This window comes from Clarias gariepinus, chromosome 20, assembly GCF_024256425.1.
Source record: "Clarias gariepinus isolate MV-2021 ecotype Netherlands chromosome 20, CGAR_prim_01v2, whole genome shotgun sequence".
In the NCBI taxonomy this organism is placed as follows: Eukaryota; Metazoa; Chordata; class Actinopteri; order Siluriformes; family Clariidae; genus Clarias; species Clarias gariepinus.
The window spans coordinates 29,362,846-29,389,159 of NC_071119.1; the positions used below are offsets into that span (position 1 = coordinate 29,362,846).

Below are 26,314 nucleotides of genomic sequence, written 5' to 3' on the forward strand. Positions count from 1 at the left end.
TTCACTGAGGGTTGAGTCTCCAGTCTCAGGGCTCCTTGGTTCCTCTGTGTCTCTGCACTGTACTGTCAGCAACAACATGGATGTTCGACCTCTGGAAGTGCGCTGGTACCGTCCCAATATGTATGACACGCCAATACTCCTCTATGAAAATAAACAGATCCAGAAGAGTCCTGTAGATGTTCAGTACCAGGGCAGAGTGTTCCTGTTAGGAGATCTGGAGAAAGGAGACGTCTCTGTGAAACTGGAGAACCTGACACTAGCAGATAGAGGAGACTACACATGTCATGTGAGCACTGATATGTGGTATGACAAGGCCACAGTGACCCTCAGACTGAGAGGTAACACTTAGTGCATTAAATAGTTTTACAGATTAAATGTTTATGGGGGATCTAACTATTTAATTGTCTCTCTCAGTGGTGGGATCCACTCCTGTTCTCTCCATACATGAAGCAGGAGGAGGGAAGGTGAATGTTGGCTACCTGAGCCGTCAATCACCTGGACAGATAAAGATGGGAGAGATCTGAAACATCTCAGTAACGACAAGTTCACCATCAGTAAGATCTACTCATCTACACTTACATTAAAGATTCTAAAAACAGAAACAACAAAGCACTTTTTATTATCCTCAGACTCTGTAGGGACTGTAGATGTGAGCTCGTGGCTGATTGTGTCTCCCTCTGAGTCTGAGTGGATCTCCTGCTCTGTGGGTTTGTCTGATCAGGAGAGAAAAGAAGACAGAATAATGTTACACGTCCCTGCACGTGACACAGGTAATTATTACTGAAATAAACCATTTCCATATGTAAGGATATGTGTACATGGTGGAACTGAAGAAAAGACTGATGATTATTTTGTGTTGATGTCTATGTGTGCAGAGTCGTTGACTGGATACATCATCATCATCATTCCCGTTCTTCTGGTGCTGTGTGTCGTCGGAATTGCAGTGTATTGTGTGCTACGTAAAAAAGGTGGGATACAAACATTGACTTAATAATATATGAGTCAGGAAAGAAAACAGATGATAACTAGAAGTTGCTCTTTAAGACAGACACATGTATGTAGATGAGAACAGTATTAAGTGTAACAGTACGCCGTCCTGATGGAGCATCACTGAGCCCCTGATGGAGTCCAATAGACTATACAGGAAGTCTTGTCACACTGTAACTATACAGTCTCTGTAGATAGTAAAAGAGAGAAGAGCTGGAAGATGAGTGCTGGAGCAGGTCTTTATCAGGTCTTTATCAGGTCTTTGTGCTGTCTAATACAGGAGAGTTTTCTCTCTGCTGTAGGTCTGATTCTCTCCAGGAGAAAAGGGACAGGAAGTAAAGGAGGTAGGTGCTGGGGTAAAATTCACTGAATTAATAAAATCCAGCTAAATGAGTGATAATAACAGAAGATTTATTTACTTATAAAACAGCAGGAACTCAGTCAGAAACTGAACCTCTGAATAAAATCTGTGTGGAGAATCAGGATCAGACTGACGCTCCATCTACAGGTACAGTTCCTCACGCTGTGGTTGTAGGTTGGTCACATCTCCTCATCTATACACTTCATACACACACCTGATCAACACTTTATCATCTAATCATATTTTCATCTCAGATAATATCTAAACTTTCTCTTTATAAACTGTTCTATTTATTCTTTCTTTATATAAATAGATATAGAACAGAATTCTGATCAAAGTGTAAAAATACCACCAACAGCTCCTCCTCCAGTGTCCTGTCCTCCCTTCACGTCTCCCCTTACTGAAGTTTGACAGCAAGCTAAACTCCATCCACTACAAAGTTGAGAATAAAATGATTATTGTTAATGATAAAGTTTAATTTTGTCAGAAACTGGATCAGTGATCTCGTCTGGTGTGGATGGAAAACAGCAGAATGTAAATAACGATGAAGCTACAGAACCACAGAAGAACCCTGATGTAGAGACAGAAACTTCACAAGCTGCAGGTAAATATACATTAGTGTTGATTAGTGAAGTTAGCACACAGAAATCACACGCATTTATCACACCATGCAATGTCTGAACACAACCAGGAACGTTAGCAACTGGCTGATACTGAACATTAAACAGGAAGACTGTGATGTTCAAACACTTGTAAAAGTACAGTTAAGAAGATCATTTGAGTTTATTACATTTTATTACATTTTCATTAATGCAGTGTGGTCATGTCTAACTGAAATAAAGGCACTGTCCAATCACAGCCCTGAGTAGTTTTTGGGGCCTTGGCTACAATAACTCATGACTTTCAGGGTTGTTGTTTGGATGGAGGGTGGAGATTTCACCATTGTAAAATTATTGGGATGAAAATATTAATAAAAATAATTAACATGCTTTAGCTTAAGGCAAAAAGTCATACAGTCGAGCAACACAACCAGGCAGAGATTATCTGAAAGAACAATCAATCAAAGAAAATAACAAAAGGTCAGAAACACAGGATTGGTGTACAGACTACTGAATGATAACAGAGTGTTTATATAGTTATTGACTATAAAGTTCAAAGGAATTGAGAACCGGAGAGGAACAGAGCTAGAACTCCAGAGGTAGCGCCCCCTGCTGACAGGAAGGGTTCCCATGGTGTTATTACAAGTGTGTTAGTGTGAAGGGACCAGATCAGCTCAGGTCATGGGTGAGGGTGAGGTGCACACAGAGGAACGTACCATTGATGTATGAGGGCGTGGTCATCATCCTGCAGATCCCTGAAGTCCACAATCATCTTCATAGTTTCACTGATGTTGAGGCAGAGGATTCTCTCACTGTCACTGATTGGGAAATTAGATTTTATATTTTTTAAATGGCTAATTAAACAACTTTCAAAGTTTAAAATTAATGTGTAAAAATTAAATATCTTGTCAGAAACTGAAGTGAAGTCACCTTCTGAGGATAAAAATCAGGGAGAACAACCTAAAACCACAGATACAACTACACCAACAGGTTAGTAAAATGCTCTGTGTGTGTGTGTGTGTGTGTGTGTTTGTGTGTGTGTGTGTGTGTGTGTGTGTGTGTGTGTTTACTCAGTCTGTTGGTCATTCAAATATAGACAGTGCTGCAACTCCCCCAAACAGTGTCCCTTTTTTAAAATACATTAACCTGGGGAAAACTTTTTTTCCTGCATTTGGTAACAAATTTCTTCCAGTATGAAGAAATTAACATCAAATCCCTTATTTAAATATGAACAAATGGTCCAATAACAAGCTTCAAACCCGTTCTCTGCCTGTGCTTGCTGAAGCATCACCCTTTCTTCCTTACAAAAAAAATAAAAATAAAAAACTGGGTCTCTACATCAGTTATCACCTTCAGGCTTTACTCCTGATTACAATATGGTCAGAGTCACTGGTTTCACACTGGACAACAAAACACAAGCCGCCATTAATCCACTGATGTACAGGTGGAGTATAAGGAGTGGAGGAAGCAGATAAAATGTATGAAGCACTAATTGATCAGCAGTGATTTGTGAAATTGTGCATATTTTAATTATGATTTTTTAAATAGAAACTGAAGCACAGATCTCATCTCCTGTGGATAAAAATCAGCAGAACCAGAATGAATCTCTAAATAGTCCCAAGATGGCGCCGGTGAGGTCGGCTGCCATCACGACTGCTCCGACCACCTTTTCTTTGTTTTTGTTCTTTAAGTTAGTATACAGCGTTTTAAAACCGGCAAAAAATTACCACCATGGAGTACATTAGTTATGATAGAGACACTCTTGTTTCTATTGGTATACAATGTACTCACAATTCGACATTTTTAACTCCGGATCCAAGCTGGCCGAATGAGATCCTGAGGGACAACAAAGGACGCGACGTGAAGCAGCGGCCTCGAGGGAAACGAGCTGGCGTCAGGAACAGGCTGAGAGCCCGTGCACACCGCACACCTCTGCCTAGCATCCTGCTCGCCAACGTCCAGTCACTGGAAAACAAGCTCGATGACCTCAGGGCCAGGATAACATTCCAGAGAGACATTCGGGACTGCAATCTCCTCTGCTTCACCGAGACATGGCTGAACCCAGCGGTGCCGGACCACGCCATTCAGCCGGCCGAGTTCTTCTCGGTTCACCGCATGGACAGGACACAGGACTCGGGGAAGTCAAGGGGAGGCGGCGTGTGTTTAATGGTGAACAGCAGCTGGTGCAACAGCGCGAGCATTGTTCCTCTTTTACGCTCCTGCACACCAAATCTGGAACTACTGTTCATCATGTGTCGTCCTTTTTACCTTCTTCGGGAGTTCATATCGGTCATAATCAGCGCCGCTTATATTCCACCACAAGCGGACACGGACACTGCCTTATGCGAGCTGCATGAGGCACTCACACAGCACCGAACACAACACCGGCACGCTGCGCTTATTGTGGCAGGGGACTTTAATAGTGCCAACCTCTAAACTGCCAAACGCGCAGCGCCGAATTTTTATCAGCACATCACCTGCCCCACCAGGGGCGAAAGGACACTGGACCACTGCTATACAATGGTCAAGGATGGCTACAAGGTACAATCTCGCCCTCCGTTTGGTAAATCCGACCATGCCGCAATCTTCCTCATGCCAAAATACAAACAAAGGCTGAAGCAGGAAGTTCCGGTTCAGAGGCAGGTCGCGTGCTGGACGGACCAATCGGTGGCCGCGTTACAGGACGCACTCGATGACGCAGACTGGGACATGATCAGAAACAGCTCTGATGATGACGTCAGCGTGTTTACGGAAGCAGTTGTTGGATTAATCGGGAAACTAGCGGATGATACCGTGGAGAAAAAGACTATTAAAACATTTCCCAATCAGGAAACCGTGGGTGGATAAAACCATCCGTGACGCTCTGAGATCTCGCACCGCTGCCACCAACATGGGACTCACGTCGGGGGACATGAAACCATACAAGGCTGCGTCATACAGCGTCCGGAAGGCGGTAAAAGAGGCGAAGCAGCGCTACGGGAGGAAACCAGAGTCACAACTTCAACACTAGGAGCCTGTGGCAGGGACTAGGGACAATAACGGACTATAAAACACCAACAACCGGTATGACGAACGCGGACGTGACTCTGGCAGACGAGCTGAACACTCAGCCATCCCAACAATGGACTGTTCTCTCTGTTGAGGTCAGGAAAAAGATTCCGCTCCCTGAAGGCCAACACAGAAAGACTGAGGAGGAGCTTCTTCCCGCAGGCAATACAGTCTCTCAATCACAATCACACCACCACACAGTACTGACCCACACATATGGTTTTTACACACACACTGGACATTCTGGACATTTGTTTACACTATTGGCTACTGCGAAACTACACTTCGTGGTCATCAAATCAAATCACATCAAATCACTCCAGCACAAACTTACTTTAAGCATATTTGCACTGCACAAGTCACTTTTAATATGTGGATTGCACAACCATGGACATAACCATTCTTTTATTACCATTTATTCGGCTGCTCTTATTGTTTTACATTTTTTCATATATTCTCCATATATTTTCTATATTGTGTATTTTTGTGTACAGTTATTTATATTTATAACTTTTATTTGTATATTTTTATTTTATTCTTCCCTAGTTAAGTTTGTAAGTCCAGTGGTTTTGTAAATTAAACTTTATTTAGAAAAAATTCCCTAGTTAAACTTACCCTTTATTTTAATTTTCATATTTATTTCCTATTCCTATTCCTATTCTTTTATTCTTAGGTCACGAGCAGTTGTCTAAGCATTTTATTGCATATTGTACTGTGTATGACTGTGTATGTGACAAATAAAATTTGAATTTAAATTTTGAAATACACATATTAAGTCAACTGCTTCCTAGATTCCATTAGTATGTGGACTTTGCAACGAGAGGGGAAAACACACTGGATCTTGTTTACACAAACGGTGCATATCGGGCAGAGCCCCGCCCCCACCTCGGCTACTCAGACCACATGTCTGTTATGCTAATTCCAGCATACAGACCACTCATCAGGCGTTCAAAACCAGTTCTGAAGCAGGTGAAAACCTGGCCAGCAGGAGCCATCTCTGCTCTTCAGGACTGTTTCGAGAACACTGACTGGAACATGTTTAGGGAGGCTGCAACTTAAGGCGACTTCACTGACTTGGAGGAGTACACGTCATCAGTGACCAGTTGCATCAACAAGTGCACCGATGACGTCACTGTCTACAAGAGTATCATCTCACGTCCCAATCAGAAACTGTGGATAACTGCGGAGGTGCGTGCACTTCTGAGGACCCAAGACTCTGCCTTCAAAGCAGGAGACAAGGTGGCCCTTAGAAGAGCAAGGGCCAAACTTTCTCAGGCCATCAGAGAGGTGAAGCGTGCACACGCCCAGAGAATCCACAACCACTTCATAGACAGCGGCGACACACGGCGCATGTGGCAGGGCTTACAAGCCATCACTCACTACAGGACGACATCACCTGCCTGTGACGGTGAGGACTCCTTCCCAGATGCGCTGAACAACTACGCTCGGTTTGGCAGGCAGAACGACGTGGCGGCGAGGAAGACCACCCCTTCCCCGAACGACCAGGTGCTGTGTCTCACTACAGCGGATGTGAGGAAAACTCTACGCAGAGTCAACCCACGTAAAGCTGCTGGACCAGACACCATCCCAGGCAGAGTGCTCAGAGAATGTGCTGAACAGCTGGCACATGTTCTCACCGACATCTTCAACATCTCTCTGAGCAGCGCCGTCGTTCCCACGTGCTTCAAAGCCACCACCATTGTCCCCGTGCCCAAGCAGTCTACTGTGTTCTGTCTTAATGACTACCGTCCCGGTTGCGCCTACACCCACCATCATGAAGTGATTCGACCGGCTCGTTATGAGACACATCAAGACCCGGCTGCCCTCTCACTGGACCCACTGCGTATAATTTGCGTACCCTCCTAACCGCTCAATGGACGATGCCATCTCCACTACACTCCATCTTGCCCTCATACACTTGGACAAGAAGGACACATACGTTCGAATGCTGTACATAGATTTCAGCTCAGCATTCAACACTATCATCCGCCAACAACTGATCGGGAGGCTAAGCCTGTTGGGCCTGAACACCTCCCTCTGCAACTGGATCCTAGACTTTCTGACCGGAAGGCCTCAGTCAGCACCTCCAGCACCAACCCCCTGAGCACTGGGGCCCCACAAGGCTGTGTGCTCAGTCCCCTGCTGTTCACACTGCTGACTTACGACTGTGTAGCAACACACAGTTCGAACCACATCATTAAGTTTGCACGACCGTGGTGGGTCTCATAAGCAAGAACGACGAGTCAGCGTACAGAGAGGAAGTGCAGAGGCTAACGGACTGGTGTAATGACAACAACCTGTCTCTAAATGTTGACAAGATAAAGGAGATGGTTGTTGACTTCAGGAGGACACGAGGCGACCATTCTCCGCTGAGCATCAACGGCTCCTCTGTGAAGATTGCAAATTCCTGGGTGTCCACCTGGAGAGGGACCTCAACTGGTCCCTCAACACCAGCTCCCTGCACAAAAAAAGCCCAACAGCGTCTCTTCTTTCTGAGAAGACTGAGAAAGGCCCAGCTTCCACCACCGATTCTGACCACCTTCAATAGAGGGACTATCGAGAGCATCCTGAGTGACTGCATCACTGTCTGGTTTGGGAATTGTGCCATATCAGACCGCAAAACCCTACAGCGGATAGTGAGGACAGCAGAGAAGATCATTGGGGTCTCTCTTCCCTCTATTGAAGACATCTACACCACACTCTGCATCCGCAAAGCCACCAGCATTGTGGCTGATCGGACACACCCCTCTCACACACACTTCACACTCCTGCCATCTGGAAAAAGGTACCGAAGCATTCGGGCCTCACATCCAGACTGTGCAACATCATGTTTTTTGATTGTTTCAATGGTTTCAGATGAGAAGGAATCTTTGTGGTCCTCTACTGTTTTCTTGAGGGCAAAGCAAGCACAACTTGGTGAAGATGTTGCGCCAAAAAAGATGAACAGTCATTCGATATTCCTGCAAGTTTTGACTGATGTCACCATTTGGCCACCACAAGAAACGCAAAAAGTTGACATGTTGTTCTGATACCCTAACGTAATGAAACATGCTCTCTATGTCTGCCATGATCGCAACTGGCTCTTGACGAAAGCGTAACAGATCACCAATTAGGTTACTGGTTAGATTTGGACCCTAAATCAGTTTACAATTCAGAGATGTCCCTTGAAAGGATGCCGAACAATCAAATACAACTCTTAATTTACCCTTTTTTAGATGATGCACTCCATGATGTGGAATATACCACACCTTTCCACCTTGAGGCTTAATGTCCTGTTGTGGTACTTTTTCAGCATACCCCTTTTCAATCATTCTCTCTAAGAAAGATGTGCATTCTTTATAATATTGTTCATTTCTTTTAAGCCGACCTTTCAGAGAGATGATACGCTGTTGTACCTGGTGATAGTTGTTTGGGAAGACTACTTCATCTTCCTTGAAGGGCAGTGGTAAATAATAATGTCAATTTCTCAATTCCACAGTCCTTTCCATAATAGACATGAATCGTTTATCTTCTACTGACATTTCTTTTTTTTCCTCAAATGCGATTTCTGGGAAATCTTGATAATATTGCTTGATCAAAAAATCATTCAGATTTGCAACAGAAATTCGGTTCACAACCAAGGGTGGATGTTTTCCCTCTTGCCATACATCTTCTTGCATGAGACCATTTATTACCCATCCTAAGGGTGTTTTAACAGCATACGGCCCATTACCGTGACTGTTGATTACTTTCCACGGTTCCATCAACTTTGCAGCATTAATTCCAATTAACAATCCGATATCTGCATCTATCTGTGGTATTTGAACTTCACTTAAGTTGCGCCATTTATTGATTGCTGCTTGTGTGGGTATGTGTTCCCTTGAAACTGGTAACATGACTTGTGTGTATGCTTCAGGGAGTTTAGAGTATTCGTTGAGTTCCATACTGCTCACTTCCAGACCAACAACTACACTACTGTTTGCAGTGTTCTCTTGGCCCATGGTGCGCAGTAAAATTGCTGTGTTTTTTCCTGTGATATTTAACTGTCTACAAAGTGATTCCGTGCAGAACGTTGCTGAGCTGCCAGGGTCTAGGAATGTATGTGTGTGAATGACCTTATTGGATTTTGAGACCTTTACTTTCACTGGTACAATAGCAAGTGTACACTGCTTGTTCCCTTCTTCTGCAGAGTCGTTTTCTAATGATACCAAAGCACTGCTTAATAATGTGCTTTTGGCCTTGTTACAGTCATTTTTTGTACATTCATCTTTGTTTCTTTGAATGTGCAGAATTGTTGGGTGCAACTGTGAGCATTCATTGCAAGACAGTCGTTTTTTTCACATTTTGCTCAAGTGGCCCTTTGAGAGGCATCCAAAGCAAATTCCACTTTTCATTAAGAAATTCACCTTTTCATTATTAGACTTCTGCTTAAACATTTTACATGTCTCCAAAGTATGGTTATTAGAACAATAAGGAACTTTCCAATGACACATCCTTTAGCTTCTGTTTATATCTGAATTTTGTTTCACCTTTAGGTTCTGACATTAAAGTAACTGTTGTAGCAAAACTACTTCTTCCACTGCTAGATTTGACAACTATGTTTTGGGTTTACCTTTGTTTCAGTTAAGTTCTGAATGTCTCCAAAGGTTGGATCCAGCATGGCTCTCGCATGGTCTTCAATGAATTCAAATAAATCCTTAAATTCTATCTTTTTGCACTTGTCTTGAATTTTACAGACTCCTGATCTCCACTGATCTCGTAACTTGAAGGGTGGTTTTGATACGATTATTTTTAGATTTGATGACATTTACAGTTCATTCAAAAAGTCAACATCTTGCATGGTATTATAACAGCTTCTCAAAAAAAAGGCATATGAGCATAAAGCAGGGCCATCCTCAGCTTTAATAGAAGATCATTTCAGTACTTTATCAATGTATGCTGCTGATATCTTAATGCTGTTACCAAAGTTCCATTCCAACTGCCTTATGGCTTCTTTATAGGCTTTATTCGGATCCATATGCAGAAAACTATTAATAAGATTTCTGGGTTGCCCCCTTGTATACTGCCCCCTTGTATACCTCCGGGTTTTCGGTTTTACTTTCTATGCCTCTTTCCAAAGCCTTGATGAATGATCTATACTGAAGAGGATCACCATCAAAAATTTCGATTTCTCTGTCCGGAAGCAAGGATAACCTTTGTTATTTTACTAACATCTCGGTTATTTCAGTTTGCTTTTTCAAAATGACAGTGAGAGATGTACTGTCATGATTAGCTTCACCAGTGGCCGCGTTTGCACTTGTAAGTTGTGGAGATGAAGTTTTTATTTTGGATTTGAATTTAGAGTGTCCCTTTTGGCTTCTCTGTTTTTAACGTACTTACAAGACATTTGTGAGGCACTGTCATTAGGCCAAACAGAATCTTCCTGTTCATTTTCTTGGTCGTCTTTACCAGCTAACCATGTCTGAAGGTTCTCCAAAAACCCTTTTAAGTTTATTAACTTCGGTTCAAACCAATCAATGTGATCTGCTAACATTAGCATCATGACCGTGTTGAATGTCTTAGTAAATGTTCCAAAAATTATCCTAGTTAAACCAAACTTTATTCCAGTGTTCTTTCCTTCAACGCAGAAGGTTTTAACTTTGTAGTGACCAAAGCGAGTTTTTTTGTCACTTGTTTAGACACCCTCACAATGTTTTCAATAGTGCTTCAATGACGAGATGATTTGATACGATGATGACTTAGTTTATTCTCAAAGGAGAAGAAGAAAGAAAGAAAATATACATTAAACAATTAGTATTATTTAATCCACACACACAGCTCTAAGCAACAATTGAAACCTTACATCTGCTGGCGTCTTCCACTGTTCCACAAGCTCATTACGTCATTTACTACGGACGATATATTTAAACAATCTTTAGTGACAGTCCTTCGCCAGCAGGTGTCGCTACATAGACAAATAATGGCTCCTACACAGAGCTTAAAACCAGACAGGAAAAAGGAGAGATTTGGACTTTAAGTAAGGGGCATGATGTCCACACCGAGTGTCTCACCATTACTGCTAAACTGCAGCTGGACTTCTGATGGCTGGGACTCTTATATCGCTTATTGTGCCGCGTCACCTGGATTATCTGCACATGTTCATTTACTGAAGTCTCATTTTATTGTGACTTTAAACACAGAAAATAAGACGTGTGGAAAGGATTTGTTTGTAAAGTTCATATAATGAGGTTTATAAGTCATGTGTTTAATACATGGAGCAACTGAATATTTTAATATGAATGTAAATTAAATGTTTCCTGATTGAGTCTGTAATGAATTCTTCTCTTATTTATTATTGAGTCTTTCCTGCAGATTACAGATTATATAGAATCGTCTCAGTCGTCTTCCTCATTAAATCCCCCACACCACAGTTATCAAGTGATTCCTCCCAGCTGTAAATACACTTTACCTTCACTAAGACTTTACTGTAGACACAGAAACACATCTAGTTGTGTCTTTACTTATATCACAGTAAACTATAAAGGTTTAACCTTCACTGTGTTACTGTCAGTTACTAACCACTATGCCATTATTTCCACATGTTTAAATTCTAACAGAAAATTATTATAAGTATATATATATATATATATAATATGTTTCGGGCTGATAAATTTAGGAAGCCTTTAGGATGAGGAATGTATACAGGTGTGATGTTTTTTGAAGAGACTCAAAATAACACAATAAATCACCACAACACTAAAACAGTTAAAGACTGCCACCTGCTGTTCAAACAGTAATAAACACAACTGGATTATAAACATGCAAGAAAAAATGTTTTAATAATATACAAGCACAAAGTGAAATATTTATATTTAAAATGTAAACACAAAAGCCTTTATATTGTGTAAAATAAACTCCATATCAGACCTTACACACTAATCAACACCTTCTGACCAATCAGAGCTCAGAACTCAACATCAGCAATGGAGTAAATCACTGTAACACAAGAACATTATCATTTAAAAAGTCATGTTTTATGCAAAATTATATCATTTAAATATATATATATATATATATATATATATATATATATATATATATATATATATATAAAATACTTTATATTAAACATTTTATAGCACATCAGCAAACTACACATTAATAAATCATAATAAATTAAGAGAAGGAATTTATGTAAGTTTCCATAAAGATCTTTAAATAAACTGTAACCTATTATTTATTTATTTATTTATTATTATTATTTATTATTATTATTATTATTATTATGATTATTATGATTATTAAATATAACGTGCCACCTGGCCCTTGGATCCTCCCTGAAGGTGACTGACTGTAATTCTACACCTGCTTGTGAAACTGAAAGTCCAGTGAGTGTAGATGATCTGTAGGAGTTTAATGGACACTTTCCAGATGATTGAGTTCTTCCTGGTTGATGTGAATCTTTCTGACACACAGTGTTCCCTACTGCCATGATTTCAGGTAAGAGAATGCTTTAGTGCTGTTTATTCTCTCCTGTGTTGTGTGTGAAAGGTGAGGTGGGACTGCAGATAAGTCATGTCGCTTCATTACACAACTCATTCAGCACAACAGAGAAAAGGGCGGGAAAAACACTTCACTCACTAATATCACTTCATATGGAAATAAAAATTAGATTTTATATTTTTTAAATGGCTAATTGAACAACTTTCAAAGTTTAAAATTGATGTGTAAAAATTAAATATCTTGTCAGAAACTGAAGTGAAATGTTACTCTGTGTGTGTGTGTGTGTGTGTGTGTCTGTTAGTCATTCAAATATAGACAGTGCTGCAACTCCCCCAAACAGTGTCCCTTTTTAAAATAAATTAACCCGGGGAAAAAATGTTTTCCTGCATTTGGTAACAAATTTCTTCCAGTATGAAGAAATTAACATCAAATCCCTTATTTAAATATGAACAAATGGTCCTATGACGAGCTTCAATGCCATAGAATCAATGTTCTTGATTAACTCACAGATTAAGATTATTTTATTTAGTCCTTGAGTGTAGTCGTGTCATGTCTCCCATCTGTTGTTGTTCTGTAGTTATTCAGCTGTTTAGACCTGTTTATTATACCTTCCTTACGAGAGGGAGCAGGAGTGAAACAGAACGATGATCTGATCTGAGCAGTATTTTAGCTGGAACTTTAACCAACACTTCTGGAGACCTCTGATTCTCAAAAAATTAAGAAAAATGAGCATAAGACAAATTTAAGACAAATTAACAGTGATGGACAGACGGAGCAGAAGGAGCTGAAGAAAGCAGATACATCTGTACAGAGACTTACAGAACAGCAAAGATTTTTAAACTCGTGCTTTGGTTTAATTGTTTAAATGAACAGGTTACAGTCTGGTCATGTCTCCTCCTCTATACACCTCAGACACACACCTGATCACAGTTTCTCTCTTTTTTATATTAGAAAGTATTGAACCTGTCTGTGTAAAACATGTCTGTTCTGTGTCTGTTCCTGACGTGTTCTCTCTGTTCTGTCTCTGTGTGATCAGATACAAATCAAACGTCTGATCCAGAGGAGACGCCACGTCTAACTCCAGGTAAATGTGTTGTAGAGCAGAGTGAAGCTTTAAGACTGAAATATCACTGTAATAGTCTTATAACTGATTCAGTTCAACACCGTGCTCAAGTGTAATATTATTACTGTAATCTTACGGATAACTCTTACACAACATTTACATTTGGAGACGTCTAAGCCTTATGGTAACTTGTTATGCAGGAGCGTAATCAGTCTTCTTTAGGACAAATTAATAGGAATAGACAGAGAGTGTATGGAGAGGAGAGCAGAGTTTTAGAACTTTAAAACATTTAGAAAACACTAAGACTTAACAGCAGTGATTTCTGAAATTTTACATATTTTAATGATTTTTTAATGAATTAATTCTGACAGGTACACAAACACAGACCTCATCTCCTGTAAATTAAAATCATCAGAACCAGAATAAATCTCTAAACACACACACACACACACACACACACACATGGACAAAATTGTTGGTACCCTTCGGTCAATGAAAGAAAAACTCACAAAGGTCACAGAAATAACTTTAATCTGACAAAAGTAATAATAAATAAAACTTCTATGAATGTTAACCAAGATATTTTTGTCACGGGGCGCTAGAGGGCGTGATGGATCCAAGCGCAGAGTTAGACCTGTGATTAGTGGTAGTGCTTGTGTAGCAGACTGAGCCGGCCGAGTGGATCAAAGAGAAAGTGCCGGTTAAGCTCTGTGCTGTGGCGTGAGCAGAGTCTCGCTGGAATGCGGAAGCGCGCGTGAGCGCTCTGTGTGCAGCGTGGACCTGTGAGGAATGCTAAAGCACCGCGAGTCGGCGAGAGCGCCTTGTGTGTCCTGTGCAGGAATGCGGAAGTGCAAAGAGCCGGTGAGGAAACTTGGTGTGCAGGGCGATTCACGCAGTGTTGCAGAGACGTGGAGAACCAGCGGGCAAATGGAGACGCCGCACAGGTTTATGGCTGGTTTTGCTAAGCTTTTTCGTGGTCGAAGGTGAGCAAGGTTCAGAGCCAGAGAGACAAGAGAAGGTCCGTGATCCGAATTCGTGGTCGTTGAGGCAAATCCAAGGGTCGATAACAAAACTCCGTGAGCGTGGAATCCAAACGTGAGACAGTGGCGTGGTCGAGAAGAAACGAAGCGTGGTCGGTAACAGGTAGTCGAGACATGAAACTAACGCTGGAAAATTGGGCTACGAAAGGCACACAATAATCTGGCAACGTGACTGTGGCAGAGCGTGGTTTAAATAGGTAGGGAGGATGATTGGAGATAATGCACAGGTGTGTTGAGAGCGGAAGGTGAGGTGGCAAGAAGCAAGGGGCGGTTGGGAACGTGGAGCAGGAGTGCTTATATGATCATGGCAGAGCTGTAGCTTGACGGGTTGTGACAGTACCCCCCCCCCCCCAAGAACGCCACCTGGCGTTCTAGTAGGCGCCTCAGGGTGGAGTCTATGAAAGTCAGCGATTAGGGAGCGGTCCAGGATAAATTTGGCTGGTACCCAACTCCGCTCCTCAGGGCCATAGCCCTCCCAGTCCACCAGGTACTGGAGACCACGACCGCGGCGGCGAGACCTGAGAAGTCTACGGACTGTGAAGGCTTCACCTCCGTCTATGAGTCGAGGGGGGGAAGGGGTTGGATGGGTGGAGATAGTGGACAGGGGACCAGTCGGCGGATCTGGGAAACGTGAAATGTAGGATTGATTCTGCGCATAGAGAGTGGTAGAGCTAGTCGGATGGAGCATGGATTTATGATCCGGGTGATGGTGAAAGGTCCGATGAATCTTGGTGAAATCTTCTTGGATGTGGTCTTGAGGGGGAGGTCACGTGCAGACAGCATGACCCTTTGGCCGACAAGATATCTAGGGGCTGGTGACCGATGACGATTAGCCTGGCTTTGGAAGGCACTTACGGTGCGCCGTAGTTGGTTGTGGGCACGCTGCCATGTTCTCTTGCAGCGCCGGATAAAGGTTTGGGCTGAGGGGACGGCTACCTCCTCTTCCTGGGTCGGAAAGAGGGGTGGTTGATAGCCCAGGCAACAGTGGAAGGGGGACATGCCTGTGGAGGAGGTAGGAAGCGAGTTGTGGGCGTACTCGACTCAGGGTAAAAAGCGGCTCCAGGAGGATGGATCCCGGGTGGCCATGCATCTTAAAGATTTCTCCAGCTCATGGTTGACTCGTTCCGTTTGGCCGTTAGTTTGGGGATGGAAACCGGAAGAAAGGCTGGGGTTAGCACCGACGAGGTTGCAAAAGGCTTTCCAGAATTGGGCAGAAAACTGGGGGCCTCTGTCCGAGACGATGTCGACTGGGAGTCCGTGAAGTCGGAAGACGTGGTTGATTAGCAGTTCAGCTATTTCCTTCGCAGACGGGAGTTTCGGTAGTGGTATGAAATGTGCAGACTTAGAGAAGCGATCCACAATGGTCAGGATGCAGGTATTGTTTTGGGATGGTGGTAGGCCGGTGACGAAGTCGATGGAGATGTGGGACCAAGTGGGGTGGGGAATGGGGAGCAGTCTAAGGAAGCCCTCTGGAGGGCGGTTGGTGACCTTGTTCCTGACACAGGTGTCACAGGACGCCACAAAGTTCTTGACATCCTCCTTCATCGTGGACCACCAGAAGCGCTGTTGAAGGAGGAAGAGAGTGCGTGCTGCCCCAGGATGGCATGCCAGTCTGGAACTGTGAGCCCAGTCTAACACCTGTGGTCGTACAGAGACTGGAACAAAGAGCTTGTCAGGTGGGACGGTGCTTGGGCCTGGTTCCCGTTCGAGGGTCTGCTGGACAAGCTGCGCCACAGTAAGCCGGGTTATTGCCACAAGACATTGGGGAGGAAGGATAGTCTCCGTTGTGGATGCGTCCTGAGAGGTGGAGAATTGGCGAGAGAGGGCGTCAGGTTTAGCGTTCTTGGAACCAGGGCGATACGACAGCATGAAGCGGAAACGAGAAAAGAATAACGACCACCGTGCCTGGCGTGAGTTGAGTCTTTTTGCCGTTCTTAGATATTCTAGGTTTTTATGGTCAGTCCACACAAGAAAGGGGTGGTCGGCCCCTTCCAGCCAATGCCTCCATTCTTCTAGGGCCAATTTGACCGCCAATAGTTCACGGTCCCCAATGTTGTAGTTGCGTTCAGGGGGTGTGAGTCTGCGGGAGAAGAAGGAGCATGGGTGAAGTTTGTTGTCTTCTGTGGACCTCTGGGACAGGATGGCCCCCACCCCAGTGTCGGACGCGTCCACTTCCACGACAAACTGGAGAGAGGGGTCGGGAAAGATGAGGATAGGTGCAGTGGTGAAGCGCTGTTTAAGATCCCTGAAGGCTATGTCTGCCTGGTGGTTCCATTTAAATGAGATCTTGGACGACGTGAGGGTCGTAAGTGGGGCCGCGACCATGCTGTAGCTCCGGATGAAACGGCGATAAAAATTGGCGAACCCTAAGAAGCGTTGGAGTTCGCGTCTTGATGACGGTACTGGCCAGTCAGTGACTGCCTTCACCTTGGTGGGGTCCATCTGGATGCCCTCAGGGGAGATGCAATATCCCAAAAAGGACGTGGACGAGCAATGAAACTCGCATTTCTCTGCCTTGATGTAAAGTTTATTCTCAAGTAGCCGTTGCAGGACCTGGCGAACGTGGGATCTGTGTTCCTCGACTGAGCGTGAGAAAATCAAGATATTGTCCAGGTAGGCAAAGACAAAGACATTGAGAAAATCCCTGAGGACATCGTTTATGAGAGTCTGAAACACTGCCGGCCCATTGGTTAAGCCAAAAGGAACCATTAGATACTAATAATGGCCGGTGGGTGTGTTGAAGGCAGTCTTCCACTCATCACCCTCCCGTATCCTGACAAGGTGGTAGGCGTTTCTCAGATCCAACTTGGTGAAGACACGGGCGTCCTGGAGAAGTTCGAAGGCTGATGACATCAGAGGAAGGGGGTAGCGGTTTTTGACCGTGATCTCATTTAGCCCTCTGTAATCAATGCAGGGTCTGAGGGATTTGTCCTTCTTTTCCACAAAGAAGAACCCTGCCCCTGCTGGCGAAGAGGATGGGCGGATGATCCCTGCGGCAAGTGACTCCTTTATGTACTGTTCCATGGCCTCTCTCTCAGGGCGAGAGAGGGAGTAAAGTCGCCCCTTGGGGGGAGAGGTGCCAGGAAGAAGGTCAATCGCACAATCATAAGGGCGGTGTGGAGGTAAAGAGACAGCCCGTGACTTACTGTCGTTGGTTGATTCGTTCCGTTTGGCCGTTAGTTTGGGGATGGAAACCGGAAGAAAGGCTGGGGTTAGCACCGACGAGGTTGCAAAAGGCTTTCCAGAATTGGGCAGAAAACTGGGGGCCTCTGTCCGAGACGATGTCGACTGGGAGTCCGTGAAGTCGGAAGACGTGGTTGATTAGCAGTTCAGCTGTTTCCTTCGCAGACGGGAGTTTCGGTAGTGGTATGAAATGTGCAGACTTAGAGAAGCGATCCACAATGGTCAGGATGCAGGTATTGTTTTGGGATGGTGGTAGGCCGGTGACGAAGTCGATGGAGATGTGGGACCAAGTGGGGTGGGGAATGGGGAGCGGTCTAAGGAAGCCCTCTGGAGGGCGGTTGGTGACCTTGTTCCTGACACAGGTGTCACAGGATGCCACAAAGTTCTTGACATCCTCCTTCATCGTGGACCACCAGAAGCGCTGTTGAAGGAGGAAGAGAGTGCGTGCTGCCCCAGGATGGCATGCCAGTCTGGAACTGTGAGCCCAGTCTAACACCTGTGGTCGTACAGAGACTGGAACAAAGAGCTTGTCAGGTGGGACAGTGCTTGGGCCTGGTTCCCGTTCGAGGGTCTGCTGGACAAGCTGCTCCACAGTAAGCCGGGTTATTGCCACAAGACATTGGGGAGGAAGGATAGTCTCCGTTGTGGATGCGTCCTGAGAGGTGGAGAATTGGCGAGAGAGGGCGTCAGGTTTAGCGTTCTTGGAACCAGAGCGATACGACAGCGTGAAGCGGAAACGAGAAAAGAATAACGATAGGGGCGGAGCGTAGACATGAAGAGAGGCAGGTGGGACTCCAATCCAGGACCCTTCTTTTGACCCAGTCAATGTGTGGGTTATGCAGCCTTAACCAAGGGAGGCCTAAAACAATGGGTGCATGAGCATTATGAACAATTAGGAGCGAAATGAGCTCTGTGTGGTTTCCTGAAAACTATAGGGTGATGGGGGCAGTACGGTGGGTAATCGGGTTTAATTTGCTGCCATCAAGAGCCTGAACCACGAAGGGCTGATGCAAGGGCGTGAGAGGAATATTGAACTTGGAGGCAGTGCAAGAGGAGATTAAGTTCTGATCGGCCCCGGAGTCGACTAGTGCGTGAGTGACGTGGGATTGGTCGTCATGGGTCAAAGTCACGGAAAAACATGATCGTTGGTCCGGGGAAGAAACAGATGCGGGGCCCCCCTGCATCCCCAGAACTACGGGGGGGCCTGCCCTTTTAGTGGGCAGGAGCGCACAGCGTGACCGGTCTGGCCGCAATAGAAGCAGGCGCCGTTATCTCTGCGGCGCTGGCGTTCCTTGGGTGAGATGCGTGTGCGGCCTATCTGCATGGGTTCAGGGGGTGCCTCGGAAGTGACTAAAGTTGGTGCAGAGGTGCATGGTGTGAAACAAGGCTGCCGTTCGGACCGTCGAATCCGCTTGCAAGCGTCAATACGTGTTGCCAGGTCAATGAGTCCCTGCAGGTCCGAGGGGAGTTCACGAGCTGCAAGCTCGTCTTTTACTGAGTCTGTAAGCCCATGGAGAAAACAGTCAAAAAGAGCTTTCTCATCCCAGTCACAAGAGGGAGCTAGAGTCCGGAAATCAATGGCATAGTCAGAGACAGAACGTGCTCCCTGGCGTAACTGAAGTATTTGGTTAGCTGCCTGATGTCCTGTGAAGGAATGATCAAAAACCCTCCTCATTTCCTCAGTAAAAGTTCTATAAGTGAAGCAACATGAAACTTGAGCATCCCACAGTGCCGTTCCCCACTCTCTCGCCTTTCCGGAGAGGAGAGTGATGATGTAGGCGACCTTAGAGCACTCTGTGGAAAATGACGTGGCCTGCAGTTCCAGAACGAGAGAGCATTGGGAGAGAAAAGAGCGACATGTGGCTGGATTCCCGTCATAGGTAGGCGGAGCAGGGAGGCGTGGCTCATGGACTGGAGAGAGCACCGGGCGGGGGGGGATGTAGCAGAGCGGGTGCGGGAGGTGGCTGATTTTGAATCTGAGTGGAAAGAGACTGCAAGGTTTCGGTGATGGTTTGAAGTGTTGTAGTGATTTGTGTGATTTCCTGCTGATGTGTACCTAAGAGGGTTCCTTGGCTCTCTAATGCCCCCCTCAGGCGAGCAGCCTCTGCTGGATCCATTCCTTTTTGGGCAGATTATTCTGTCACGGGGCGCTAGAGGGCGTGATGGATCCAAGCGCAGAGTTAGACCTGTGATTAGTGGTAGTGCTTGTGTAGCAGACTGAGCCGGCCGAGTGGATCAAAGAGAAAGTGCCGGTTAAGCTCTGTGCTGTGGCGTGAGCAGAGTCTCGCTGGAATGCGGAAGCGCGCGTGAGCGCTCTGTGTGCAGCGTGGACCTGTGAGGAATGCTAAAGCACCGCGAGTCGGCGAGAGCGCCTTGTGTGTCCTGTGCAGGAATGCGGAAGTGCAAAGAGCCGGTGAGAAAACTTGGTGTGCAGCGCGATTCACGCAGTGTTGCAGAGACGTGGAGAACCGGCGGGCGAATGGAGACGCCGCACAGGTTGGTGGCTGGTTTTGCTAAGCTTTTTCGTGGTCGAAGGTGAGCAAGGTTCAGAGCCAGAGAGACAAGAGAAGGTCCGTGATCCGAATTTGTGGTCGTTGAGGCAAATCCAAGGGTCGATAACAAAACTCCGTGAGCGTGGAATCCAAACGTGAGACAGTGGCGTGGTCGAGAAGAAACGAAGCGTGGTCGGTAACAGGTAGTCGAGACATGAAACTAACGCTGGAAAATTGGGCTACGAAAGGCACACAATAATCTGGCAACGTGACTGTGGCAGAGCGTGGTTTAAATAGGTAGGGAGGATGATTGGAGATAATGCACAGGTGTGTTGAGAGCGGAAGGTGAGGTGGCAAGAAGCAAGGGGCGGTTGGGAACGTGGAGCAGGAGTGCTTATATGATCATGGCAGAGCTGTAGCTTGACGGGTTGTGACAATTTTATTTACTGTAACTGTTAATTTTGTCAGAAACTGGATCAGTGATCTCGTCTGGTTTAGAGGAATTATTTAATATAAAGGAGTTATTTCTACTCTCCTGGTCTCGTCCTCATAGAGCTGATATTAACGTGTTAAATCTTTCCTGCTGTTATCTTCCTGTCTCCTCTCACATCTGTTCTTAAACATGTTAACGCTCCCACAATCACCTTCTCATTCTCTCTCTCTCCTTTAATTAACTGTTGAATTATTAACTATAATTAGTGATCTTATTTACATTTAAATAATCTGTGTCTGTAGTACAATCATACATTGTAGACAGCTGTTGCAGCGCGAGGTGTAGATACAGTAAGATGCAAGAATCATTGTATTAGACTGCATGAAATTTCACTTGTTTGTTTGCACATTTGCACATGCACTTTATGTTGTCTATAAAAATGTTACTTAGTTAGTTAGTTTTTGTTAATTTATGTTGTAATTTATGTTAGGTCTCTCTGTCCTGTCTCTGCTAGTCAGCTAACTAGGCCTCTTGGTTAGCTAGTTTAGTGTCTATGGTATTTATGTTGTAAATTTATGTTGCATGTACAGTAGCACCTTGGTCCTGGAGGAACGTTGTTTCGCTTCACTGTGTACTAACTGTATATGGTTGTAATGACAATAAAGCCTACTTGAACTTGAACTTGAACTTGATTTATGAAACTTTTTACAATCTGGTTTGTAATAGAATTCTGTCTGTAATTCAGTATGAATTATAATTTTAATATTATATTATATTAATTATAATATTTCCCCCCTTATAACTTTGTTAAAGATTATTTAAGTGTAGATATGATCACTAATTATAAAAGATTTTGATGCATCATGTCGCATACGTCTGGTGTGGATATAAAAAGCCAATGGCAGTTCTTTCAGCCTTCAATAGTTAACTAAAATGCAACTGTGGTTTGATATAACAGTATTATTCCCCTACAGGGCTCTATCCTAAAGATAGTGGATTGTTAATATGTCTGGCTGTCTGAATATATAATGGACACCTTAAAACTGTTCCCGACTCATATTCCTCTGGGACATAAGGGTAAACCATATAAACACTTTGTTTGAGGTCTTGGGAGAATAAAGTAAATTGACCGATAGCGCCATCTGCTGTTTTGGAAGAGAAAGTTGCTCCATTGCATTTGTGAGAAGATACGGAGGGTGTATTTGTGAGAAAGTCGATATTTTTTCTTTGGAAAGCAGATTGTGTTAACTCCATAGGAGGAGACAGTGCTAACCACTACACCAACATTCTCACATGATTATAAGATCTGTTTCTGGCTGATATAATTTTAGGACTGTGGTCAGGAACAGGTCACGTGACTCAACAACTGGTATTTTTGGAAGAGACTCAAAATAACACAATAAATCATCACAACACTAAAACAGTTAAAGACTGCCACCTGCTGTTCAAACAGTAATAAACACAACTGGATTATAAACATGCAAGAATTTTTTTTTTAATAATATACAAGCACAAAGTGAAATATTTATATTTAAAATGTAAACACAAAAGCCTTTATATTGTGTAAAATAAACTCCATATCAGACCTTACACACTAATCAACACCTTCTGACCAATCAGAGCTCAGAACTCAACATCAGCAGTGGAGTAAATCACTGTAACACAAGAACATTATCATTTAAAAAGTCATGTTTTATGCAAAATTATATAATTTAAATCTACTTTATATTAAACATTTTATAGCACATCAGCAAACTACACATTAATAAATCATAATAAATTAAAAGAAGGAATTTATGTAAGTTTCCATAAAGATCTTTAAATAAACTGAAACCTATCATTTATTTATTTATTTATTTATTTATTTATTATTATTATTATTATTATTAATAAATATAAAGTGCCACCTGGCCCTTGGATCCTCCCTGAAGGTGACTAATTGTAATTCTACACCTGCTTGTAGGAGGATCTTTGTAAAACTGAAAGTCCAGTGAATGTAGATGATCTGTAGGAGTTTAATGGACACTTTCCAGATGATTGAGTTCTTCCTGGTTGATGTGAATCTTTCTGACACACAGTGTTCCCTACTGCCATGATTTCAGGTAAGAGAATGCTTTAGTGCTGTTTATTCTCTCCTGTGTTGTGTGTGAAAGGTGAGGTGGGACTGCAGATAAGTCATGTCGCTTCATTACACAACTCATTCAGCACAACAGAGAAAAGGGCGGGAAAAACACTTCACTCACTTATATCACTTCATATTAATTAAAACCTCCTTTTCCCCTTGATGGTGTTGGTGAGAATTTCGCTAGAAAACTCTGATCAATGCAGCGAGTAAAATAAACCCCACTGCGCATGTATTCAGGGTTTTACGGTAATCAGGCGCTCAGGGCAGAACTGACCGTTAAACTCTCTGACACGTGCAGTTTATTACTGATTAGATACACAGAAGATATTTATACAAATTGTAAAGTTTTTCTTAAGTTACGTAGTATAAGAGGCAAGTTGCTCGGTCTGTCCGCTGTGCTTTTGGTAAGAGAGCAAGAGAGTAGAAATAACTACTCTCTTGCTCTCTTACCAAAATATATGTAAAATAATTCTAACAGTTGCCACTTTAAATTCTGAAAGAATTTGTGAATGTCAATAAGTTAACATAGAAAGAGATAATAACGTAAAGAAGCAGAGATTCATATTTAGTAAAGTCAGCAAAGATGAAGATAAGAAGGATGATAAAGAAAATAGATAGAATAGATAGAACAGTTATAGAGAAGACGGTCAGGAATAAATCACTTCTAGAATCACAATTAGAAATGAAATTAACAGTACATAGGTCATCAGGTGTTGCCACAAAATGAAATAAAATGTGGAAAAAAAGATAGTACAAAGTTAAATCTATATGTGTATGTGAAAAATGTGAGAAGGGACGAGAGCCCCCTTTTGAGGTGTCTTCAGGACGTATGTCGCTCCACTAGCCCCTCGGTGCGGGCTAGGATATCTTGTGAGGTAGTAGTCGTTTATCTCAAGCAGTCAGAGTCGTCTGCGGTGCCTTCTTCACACGGCTGGCGTGAATCCACTGTGGCTGTGAATCTGTGAGAACAGCTGTGCGAGTCACTGCAATTACAGTTGTAGGTGTACTGTAGGCAGCGTCTCCTACTCTCCTGGGATTCAAACTTTTTACAGCTCTGTATAACCTGGGATGAAAGAATGAGTAGGCTTGTCTGTAGACGGAGGGAGAGAAGCAGAGACATTACCATGAACACAGTTCAGTTTTTCAATGAGTGTTTGTGTATAATCGCCGACAATCACATCCAGATCACCTGTAAGGGAAACACTGGGGTTACCTTTTACCCAGGGGGTGGGGAATGGTCGTCCCATTATAATCTCAAATGGTGAAAGTTTGGTTGTAGAATTGGGTGTCATTCTAATTTCACAAAGCACAGAAGGTCAACCCAGTTCTTACCTGTATCCATCATGGCTTTGGTCAACCTATCTTTCTCCTTTCTACCACACCAGAACTTTGGTGTTGGTAGGGGATGTGAAATTTCCAATTAATGCCTAAAAATTTACACAATTTTAGGGTTTATAAGGTCATAGAATCTACAGTATATTGAAACTTTACATGTTTACCCTGTTATATCCCTGTTTAAAATCAATAAAAATATTGTTGAGAAAAATTACACAATTTTTGTGTCACTTTGGAGACGAAGGGCGTGCCATTATCACTGTCAATAGATGTTGGAATACCATATCTAGGAATTATTTCTTTAGCCAGAATTTTAACTACTATTGTTGCATTTTCTTTTGAGCACGGAAATGCTTCTACCCATTTAGAAAATCTGTCCACAATTACAAACAAGTATATGGCCGGTCTCATCCCGAATTAGCATATCGCTGCTGGGCGAACACTTACGGGATCAAAAATGTAGATCTTCGGGTGATGAATGGGTTTGCAAGAAGGCTATGTCAATGTCAGATGACAAACTTGGGACAGAGACATTGGACGTCAAAGAGAATACTGTATCCCTACAAACCTGTGGGGACAAAGGTACTTCTTTGGCGGCCCGTTTGGCAACTTCATCAGCTAAACAGTTACCAAAAACCTCTTCAGAATCACCAAATGCATGACCTTTATGCATTTGGTGACAGCACAGAAACATGTGCTGTGTAACCTTCACTATAGCCAATTATCAAAGCAAACTAGCCTGTAAAGGATGAGAGACAAGATTACCATGTGATAATGTCAGCATTGTCAAATGAACCTTCTCTTAAATAATGTCTTTACTGAGAAGAACCCTCCGTTCATCCAGCCTAATTGTTAATGAAAATGTATTATCAAAAATGTGCAATATCTCCACGTTCCTGATAACACTTTCAGGAATACGAATTCTATTTTAAATGCACGTGCCTCTACACCTTTGGAAATTATTCACACATTTATTAAATACCAATATAGTGAATTAATAAGGCATTAGGCCAATCTACCCTGTTTCTGAGAACACTCTCAGAAAAACAAACCTCAGGTGCGCCGGGCAGAGTTCACACATCTCTATCTCAGGGAGACAATAAAACTCATGCACATCACACGTGTATAACTGCAATACACGCCGCTCCCTGTTCCAAAGAACACTCTAAGGAATATGGCTATAACCAATTAATTTATTTATTTTCTAACCACCGCCTCTAAGCCAGGGCCAGCTTATACACAAAGTGCACGCTACAAATGCCTCACTAAATTACAAAAATTGTAATGCATAAATTACGTCAACAACAGAAGTTAGCGGACGTAGCACTTTTTAAAACACACCCGAAGTAGCGCGTCTCCTTTAACGGGACACGGTTTGATGACGTAGGTACTCTGCGACGACAGATCTGTGTATGTTTTTAGCGTATTGCTAACAACAGTGGTTCAGTTTTAGTTTAACACTTAGTTTTATTTATATCTTTCAATTAACCACAATCGCTACAGTTGCTGTAATTTTAATTAATAAATCAACACAAGTAATGCCAAAAACAACGCAAGCCAAAAACAAATTAACATGCATAAATTGGTTCAAAAACTTTTCTGACCAAGGAAGGAAGTACAATAGCAAAAATAATGCTTAACTTACCTTCCTGGAGAGAGGTGGACGAGCCCCCAGATTGTACATTTTTTAGAGTTACGTAGTAGGAGAATCGAGTTGCTCGGTCTGTCCGCTGTGCTTCGGTAAGCTTTTCTGGAGCCAGGAGCGACTCAGTCAAGCACACACACACGTTGTCTGTCAGAAAGGTCTCTGTTTATTAACAGCAAAACATGGAGTATATACTGTATATATGTTTGACCAAATTCCTGTGCCATTGACATATGTTACTACAAAGAACATGAACCATTGTAAATGTCCTGGTGAGATCCTGAAGAATCAAAGGAGAGGAAGATAGAGAGGTGTCCGTCCAGAGACAGATCACAGGATGTTGGCTCGAGTTAGGGGGAGAGGGGGACGGAGACAGAGGGAGAGAGAGAGAGAGAGGGGGAGAGAGACATGAAGAGAGAATGGGAAGGTGAGCGTGGGAGCGTTCACACCTTAAAGAGCAGATGCAAGAGGAGACAGGAAGATAGCAACAGGAAAGATTTGACACGTTAATATCAGATCTATGAAGAAGAGATCAAGAGAGT

General features: G+C 43.3%; 2 protein-coding genes across 2 annotated transcripts in view; both read left to right on the forward strand.

The window, feature by feature from the left end:
- Positions 1-991, forward strand: LOC128508476 (butyrophilin-like protein 2). The gene is made up of 5 exons (XM_053479823.1): positions 1-338; positions 415-449; positions 485-554; positions 630-770; positions 876-991. Exons 1-5 carry the CDS (start codon positions 77-79, stop codon positions 989-991), a joined length of 624 nt encoding a protein of 207 aa, XP_053335798.1. The 5' UTR covers positions 1-76.
- A 216-nt stretch (positions 992-1,207) lies between these two features.
- Positions 1,208-26,314, forward strand: part of LOC128508477 (butyrophilin-like protein 3) — a 36,521-nt gene continuing 11,414 nt past the window's right edge. Inside the window, exons 1-4 of the mRNA XM_053479824.1 lie at positions 1,208-1,245; positions 1,822-1,952; positions 2,860-2,937; positions 13,493-13,540. Coding sequence (XP_053335799.1) covers positions 1,208-1,245; positions 1,822-1,952; positions 2,860-2,937; positions 13,493-13,540 — 295 coding nt within the window. The remainder of the gene's footprint in view (positions 1,246-1,821; positions 1,953-2,859; positions 2,938-13,492; positions 13,541-26,314) is intronic.